At 61.5% G+C, this 8096-nt stretch overlaps 1 protein-coding gene across 1 annotated transcript; it reads right to left on the bottom strand.

Moving 5' to 3' along the window:
- Window positions 1-1702: 1702 nt before the first annotated feature.
- ELFN2 (extracellular leucine-rich repeat and fibronectin type III domain containing 2) lies at window positions 1703-4405 on the bottom strand. Its single transcript, XM_011964280.1, has one exon. The coding sequence runs from the start codon at window positions 4403-4405 to the stop codon at window positions 1943-1945; it is 2463 nt and encodes an 820-aa protein (XP_011819670.1). The 3' UTR covers window positions 1703-1942.
- Between the last annotated feature and the right edge of the window lie 3691 nt (window positions 4406-8096).

Here is an 8096-nt window from a genome sequence, read left to right as displayed (position 1 = left end):
TTTGTCCACCCAAAGTTGGTGTGAGAGAGGTGCTCAGCTGAGCCCAAGCCTCCTAGCCCTCTGCTGTCCTCTCCTGCCCCCTGCCCCCAGCAGGAAGGTCGTTGGGGTCCCCTAGGGGATGGCACTAGCTTTCCTGGTCAGAGCCCCTCCCCACCAACAGTGCCAGTCTTGGTGCCACTCCAGTGCCTACCCTCACCCCTCAGTCACACTCCCCAGATCTCAGGAAACCCATGTGGGCCACGGGCCCGAGACTGGAGGTCTCCGGCAGGGCCGTGGGGAGAGCCAAGCCCCGCCTATGCTGAGGTGGGTGGGAGCCAAGGGACATGTGGCTAGGCAGGCAAAGCTGCTAGTACAAGCGTTCCCGCACCCCACTGGCCCAGCTCCCACCCAGAGGTGAAGGATGACGGACTTCAGCCCATCAGCATCCTGACTGGTCAAGACCCCAGTATCAGGACCCCAGATTTGCCTCCCAAAAGAGCTGGCCCCAGGAGCTGCTGCCAGGCTGGCCCTCCCTCACCACCCTCTGCCACCGCCTACACGGACAGAGAACCCCAGAGCCCAACGGTCACTCTGGGCACCAACTGCCAGGCACAGGGTTACCAAGGTGACAGAGGCCGCCTGGGAGGGGGCGGGGCGTCACGAACCCAACCTGCTCCCCGCCCCTCTCGGGTGGGGGCCTCACTGTTTGTGCTTTGTTTGATGTTGGGTAGGGGGGGTCAGAAAAAGGGGAGTGGCCATTGCCATGGAAACATGGGAGCCCCTCTGGCCAGGGGGCCAGGCCTGGATGAGCAGCCCAGAGTGGGTGGGTAAGAAAGCCCTCCTTCCCCGGGTGGGCAGCTGAGACAGGAGCCGAGATCCCACGATGGGGTCGGGCAGGTGGGGACGCAGGCCATGGGGACAGGCAGGAAGTCCCCCATGACAGCTCCTCCCTGCAGCCCCCCAGGCATCACAGTAGGGGTCTCAGAGGACCAGAGAAGCTGAGGCCGGGGGCCTGCACCTGAGATGTCCTGGTAGCTGGCCTGCCCGCCACACGCCCTGCTCTTCCCAGGCCATGTGGAAGACACTTGAAGTGGGCTGGTGGAATGTCGCCCTGCCTCGGCTCCTTTCCCATCAACAGGACCCTCTCCCTTCTCCTGGGTGCTGGCATAGGGGGCAAAAGCCCCCCAGGATTCTGAATCACAGCTGCACGCTCTGGGGGCATTGCCATGTGGCTTTCTAGGAAGAAAAAGCACTGCCTGATTCTCAAGTCCCTCAGCCCCAAGGGGAGAACTTCAGAAAGGGATGTAGGGTGGGCGGAAGGCGGGAAGGGGTCCACAAGGGAGCTGCAGGGGGTCTGGGACAGGACTGGGTTGGGAAGTTGGGGGACTTGAGGCTAAGCTGCTGTGTGACCCTGGGGTTGTCAACTCCCTTCTCTGGGTCTCAGTTTCCCCGTCTCTAAAGTGGAAGAAGACACCGCCCATTGTCTGTCTAATGCTAAATCTGCAGGTGACTTGACCCCCAGCTTGGGAGGGGACCCTCTCCCTACCCCAGAGGGGCTTCAGTCCCTCTCTACCCGAGCCTTCTTGGTCCCCACACCTGTTTCTAGCCCCAGACCCCCAGACCCCACACCCTCTCTTGGCTTCCTTCCTCCCCTCACCGGCCCCCGGCCCTGCACACCCCAGCAGAGTCCCTGGGCAGCACAGTAGACGACTGGTTTCGGTATCAGTTTGTAAACTTTAAGGAAAATGTGTCTCTGTTTTCCTGTCCGTTATTGTCGGATGTTGGTTTGTTCACAGTCGGGTGGTGGTCAGGTGTGTGTGTGTGTGTGCGTGCGTGCGGGTCTGCATGTGCGTCCTCTCCTGGGCCTCGGCCCCCGAGTCTGCTCCCCGCCCTGGCCGCCTGGGCCCTTCCCCCAAAGGGCCCCCAGCCCTCTGGCTCCGACCTCACCAGGGAGGAAGGGGGGTCACAGCTTCTGCTGGGCCGAGACCCCCTTCCAGTAATCGAGGATGTCATGCAGATCCTCATCCTTGGCAAACTGGACCTTCTTGCGCAGGGCGTGACCAGCGGCCATGTACACCTCCTCCCGGTGGTGCTTCTTGTAGGGCCGGAAGCGCTCCCAGATCTTGTGCGTGCTCTCGGATGAGTACTCAGGGCTGGAGGAGTACCCTGAGTAGTAGTGTCTTGGGGAGAGCTGTGAGTAGGTGGAGTCACGCTTGGAGCGGGTCAGCGGCTTGAGGAAGGACACGCGCTGGCTCAGGCTGTCGGCACCCTCCTCGTAGTACAGGGCGGGAAAGCTGTGCCGGTGTTCGCTGCAGTGGTAGGCTGGCTTCACCTCCAGGTGGTGGATGCCCCCGCCCCCGCTGCTGCCCCCACCACTGCCCGCCGGCACCAGTGGGAGCCGGTCCAGCGGGCTGTTGAGGGGGCTGCCCTTCTCGATGTACTTGGAGTCGCCCTTGGCCAGCCCTGTGGCGGCCGGATGGTCGGGCACGTCCAGGCTAAAGACCTTGGCGCTCTTGATGGAACCACTGGACGACACGCTGCAGGTCTTGCGGGTCACAGCCGCGTCGGCGCTCAGCTGGCGCTGTAGTGGGTGGTGAGAGCTCTCTTTGTAGGGAGGTGAAAGGAAGCTGGGCCGCTCCAGGGCCCCGGGGGCAGTGGCTGAGGAGGCGGCAGCAGCTGCAGGGAGGGACTGGCACTCGAAGGCCAGCTCGGGGTCCCCACTGCCACTGCCGCCTCCCAGAAAAGAGGCCGAGTCCAGTTTGAGGGCATCAATGCAGTTGTTAATGATCTGGTTGACCTTGTCCACCTCCTTGGCAATGGTGGAGATCTCTGCAGCAGAGCCCTGGCCATTCTCGAGGTCCGGGAGGTCATCCTCGGGCCGAGCCAGACCATCCCCACCGGCGCCTGTGCGCACCTCGATATAGTTGCCTTTGGTGGCCACCTTGGGCGTGTCCAGCCCAGCCTCCAACCCCTTGGCGGTGGGCAGCTTCTCCCCGATCATGGAGGGGATGGAGGCCATGCGAGACACGGGCAGCACGGGAGGCTCACCCAGCTTCTGGGCGGCATGCACAATGGAGCCGGCATCCACATCAGCCCCATAGCGCATCTCCAGGATGGTCTTCTTGACATTGACGGACTTCTGCTTCTCCTCCTGCATGCGCCGCTTGCGCAGGCAGTAGTACACGGCTCCCAGCACGATAACCATGCCGAAGAGACAGCCCAGGATGGTCATGATGTAGTGGGTCGTGGTGGAAGTGCTGGGCGCCAAGTCTCCGGGGACGGGGTCCCGCGTGGTGAAGGTCAGGCAGGTGTGGTTGAAGCGGCGGCTGTTGCGCAACGAGGTCACGCAGAAGGTGTACTCTGTGTGCGCCCGCAGTTTGTCCAGCGTCACAATCTCCTTCTTGTTCTTGAGGGTCATGACGTCGGAGAAGTAGCTGTTGTTGTACTGCACCAGGACGTACATCTTGCTGTAGGGGTGTGGGATGATGACCACCAGGGTGGCCGAGGTGAACGTGACGTGGTGCAGCTTGATGGCGGGCCCTGCCGACGCATCCGTGGTGGACGAGGCTGGCGGCTCCACCGAAAGGATCTCATCGGGGTTGAAGCCCGAGTTCTCGTCCGGCTCCCTCTGGGCGTCGGTGGAGTAGGGTGTGGGGTGACTCACGGGCCGGGCGGGCAGCGAGCCGTTCCGGCACTTGGCCTGGAGTACGGTGATGGCGTTGAGGCTGTGGTAGGGCCGGGGCACCAGCAGCGGGTAGCCGGCAAACTCCCGCGGCGACTCGCACTGCAGGCGGTCGTAGTTCTTGGTGACGTTGTTGAAGACCACGAGCCAGGCCAGGAAGCCGAAGAGGTCGCACTCACAGTTGAAGGGGTTGCCGGCCAGCTCACACACCATCAAGCTGGCGAGGCTGGCAAAGGTGGCGCCGTCCAGGCGGCTGAGGCGGTTAGAGGACAGGTCGATGCTGATGAGGCTCGGGCACTCGGAGAAGGCGGTGGGCGTCACCACCTCGATGAGGTTGTGCTGGACAAAGAGGAACTGCAGGCGGCTCATGCCGCGCAGCATGCCCTCCGTCAGGTTGCTGAGCTTGTTGTAGCCCAGCTGCAGGACCTGCAGGCTCGACTGGCCCAGGAAGGCACCGTCCTCGATGTAGGAGATCTCGTTCTTGGTGAGGTTGAGGTCGGTGAGGTTCCCAAAGCGGTTGAGTGAGGAGTAGAGCACGGCTTTGAGCTTGTTCTCGTTGAGCCGCAGGTCATGCACGGTGCTGTTGATGTGCTGCGGGATGGTCTCGTAGGGCGGCTGGTTCTGGCTGCAGATGGCCAGCCACACGTAGCCCTTGTCGCCCTCAATGAGCCAGCAGTCGGCACTCACGACACCCGGCCGGCACACGCACAGCAGTGCCGCCGCCCACAGCCCCAGGCGCAGCATGGCGCTGGCCTTGGAGTGAGGGGCCGGGGCAAGGCAGGGGGTGCCTAGTGGCCAGAGACTGGGGCTGGCAGTACAGTCCTCCCTGGGGCCGCCACCATCTTGGGGGCAACCCCCAGCACAGGGGCCCCAGGCAAGGTGGGTACAGCTAGTGCCAACTGCTGGGGGCCTTCTAGGGTGCTACAGCAGGCACTAGGCCTGGCTGGGGCTGGGGCTGGGGGCCCCACGGCAGGGTTGCTCCTTGTCTCCTGCTAGGAAGGTACAAGAGTTCTCAGGGCTTGACTTCCTCTCCCTCCTCCTCCTCCTCCTCCTCCTTGTCTTCCTCCTTGGCTTCCGGGCTCAGAACTTCAGATGATTCTCACAGGAAACTGGAGAGTGCTGCACTGAGCAGGGAGTGAGAGAGATGGGGGCAGGAAGGAAGAGACCCATCTGCACCTGGTTCCTGAAAGGCAGCATCGAGAGTGGGTGACAGATCAGTGTGAGGGCTCAGAGCAGCCCTGTCAAGCTCCAGCGCAGGCCCCCCGTCCCTTCTCCACACCCCGTCCCAGGGCCTCTGTGCCAGCAAGCACTCTGGGGTCCCTGTTACATCAAAGAAGTGGGGGTTGGTGGGTGGCAAGAGGCAGGAAGGGGCCCAGGGGCTGGGATGGAGGGAGACAGAAGAATAGTGGGAGTAGGGGCAGAGTCTGAGGACCATGGGCACAGAAGGGACACCGGAGAGAAACAGGTGGGCACAGGTGCAGACACACACACCCCAGCACCCTGGAGACCACGCTCATCCCCCCACCTGCTCAGAGACCCACATGCCCCCACATGAGCCAGACCTCCACGGCATGCACACGCAGACAGCTACACACACAATCTGCACACGACAAGCAGGCGCATACACACATGTCCACGTACCCAAGCGGGCACCCCTGAATCCAGATAAAGAATTAAGAAGCCCAGCAAAATGCCTCCTTTCCTCCAGGCCCAAAGATAAATAATTCATTTGTTGTGTAACTGCTCTTGTTCCAAAAATAATTCCCTTGTCTCAGCTTCCATGGGGGAGGGGGAGTAGAACATCGCAGCTGTGGGGCCCCCCAAGCAGGGGGACGCAGAAGCCAGGGTCTCCCACAGTGGGAGGGCATGGGGAGAGCTCACCCCACAGGCAGAGCAGAGACAAGGGAAAGAAAGGCAAGCCTCTGGGAGGCCAGAGGTACCCCAGCATCATCTCCCCAAAGTGCCTTCCCTGGAACACCTTGATCCTTGGGAGGGGGCCAGCCTTCTGGAATAGCATGGCTGAGGCCCGGCTCCCCTTCCATGGCTGGAGAGTCAGAAGCCCAGAGAGGGACAGAGATTTGCCCCAACTAACACAGCACAGCCTGGACCAGGATCAAGGTTCCCAAGGCACTGAGCCCAAGCCAGAAGTCAGGAGGCCTGGAGCCCCACATCTACTCAGCCCAGTCAGTGAGGTAAACCACAACATCTTCCATTTTCACAGCTACAAAGTGGGTCCCTTTCCGGCCCATTTGATGGGGGAGAAGAAGCAGGGGACTCATGCTGCCCATTTCCAAGATGTAGAAGAGCGGGGGGGGGGGGGGGAACCACGGGGGTCACAGAGGCAGACCATCTGCATCAACCCTCACTTTCCAAGTGGGGAAACTGAGCCACAGACTCAGGGGAGATTTGGCCAGGTTGCCCAGCAAGCTGGACACAGCTCCTTGGACAGACCCCAGCCCCAGCCCCCACCCTGTGCTCTCAACTATGGAAACAGCCCAGCAGGGACCAGGGATGTGAAGATTAGGTCTGAGAAATCCACGCTTGGACACAGAAAGAGACTTTTCACAAGAGCCACCTCTGCCTCTCTCTCCTCCTCCTGGGAAAGTCCAGGAAAGAGCACTTAAAACAATTTTTAAACCTTTGCCATTAAAGCAAAACCAATTTACAGCACTGAGCCCCAGAGGGCTGGAAGAGAGGAAAGGGAAATGGGTGCGGAGGCATGGTTAATCCCACAGGAAGTCCGAGGTGGGGATGGTGAGAGGTGAACAGGGAGTCCAGATGGCCCGCTGGACTAAAGGCTGACGCTATGTCAGAGGCTGTGACGATCTGGACCTCTGAGGCCAGCCTCACACCTCCTCAGTCGCTACAGAACCAGCTTGGGGGTGCCACAAGGCAGCCAGGCAGCAAGGGGTGCCCACGCAGCAGACAGCAGCTCTCTCCTTGGCTGTGCTATGCAAAGGTCTCAGGGATGCAGAGACCTTGGCCCCCATCCAGTATGGCCACTGGCTCCTAGGGCACCCCAGGCCAGTTCTATTCCTCTCTGAGCCTCAGTTTCCCCTCCCACAAGTAGCAAGGTTGTACTGGAACTGCTTGCCACTTCAGAGATCCACGAGCCGGCCTGTCAGAGGACCCTCGTCTGCTCCAATGCAGTCCCTCCTCCTCATCGGGGAATGTCTGGGGACCGCATTTGTATGCAGGTGCACACGCAGGTGGCTCAGAGTGCTGATGCAGGGGTGTGCTGACGTGTACAAGTCAAGGATGTGCGGGCAGGCGCGTGTGCACACGTCCTGTGCATCAGCTGCGGGGGTATGTGCTTGTGTGTGGAGGGGCGGGAAGGTATGTGTGTCGGGGACATCCCAGGGAATGCAAGCACCCATCTATGTTATAGTTGGCATGTTTAAGTACATGTGTGTTCTGTGTGTTCTACACATGTGTGCGCCTACATGCAACTCCAGCCCCTCTCTTCACATCTGAGTTGCTCAAACCAGCATCCCCACAGCCAGACCCAGGGTATTGGACAAAGCCAAGCTGTCTGGAGCCCTGGGAAAGCCCAGGCCCTGCCGAAGGACGGGAAGACGCTGAGTGTGGAGGGGCGTGGGAGAAGAGGCCCACGTGGGAGGGGAGCTAGCCCCCCCACCAGCTCTTCCCAAACAGTTCAGGGTGGGCAGAGGCCCTCCGTGCCCCAACCCCAGCCACTCGGAGCTCTGCCCACCTGAGCCTCAAGGTGACCTGTCTGTGGCCCTTTCTCCTCTTCCTCCTGGTCTCCAGGATGGCTTGGGCTGGAACCAGCTCCCACCCACCCCCGTGACTCAGAGGGAGCTGGGAGGAGGCTCCCATCACCCTGTCCCAGGTGCGTCAGCTGCCCAGTCCCCATCCCCGGCTGCCTGCCTGCCACCCGTGGAGACCTGACGCAGCCAGGGACGGAACAGAGAGGCCGAGGCAGAGAAGGCGCTGACAGCAGCACTTGGCCCCCGGCCCAGCTGCTCACACACTCAAGGTGTGGAGGGTGGGGACGCCAGCCTGTCCTCTCAGGTCTGAGGCTGAGGGTCCAGTGGTCACATGGCCAAAGTCATGCCCTTCCCCTCTTCCCATGAGGGTGGTCCTCCCACACACACACAGCAAGGGGGACAGGGCGGCACCCCACATACCCAGGTGGTGAGAGACGGGAAGAAGGGGGGTGCTGCAGGGAGGAGGCGAGCATTGAGAATGGTGTAAAAGCAAAAATATTAAGACAGCCAAGCAGAGACAGACAGAGGAGGAGAGAAAAGGAGAAAGTGCGTCTGAGACAGAGGCACCGATGGTAGTGAGCTATCTAGATGATAGATGGGGGGGCGGGGGACACGGGCACCTGCTTCCCTCCCCCGCCCAGAGGCCAGGGAGACAATTGACACCTGGTCTGGCTGAACCACCAGAATGCAGCCTGTGACCGGCCCAG

The sequence above is a fragment of the Colobus angolensis genome, unplaced genomic scaffold, assembly GCF_000951035.1.
Source record: "Colobus angolensis palliatus isolate OR3802 unplaced genomic scaffold, Cang.pa_1.0 Scaffold65, whole genome shotgun sequence".
Lineage (NCBI taxonomy): Eukaryota > Metazoa > Chordata > Mammalia > Primates > Cercopithecidae > Colobus > Colobus angolensis.
The sequence above is the reverse complement of the archived record's forward strand: the minus strand, read 5'-3'. Positions and strand labels throughout refer to the sequence as shown.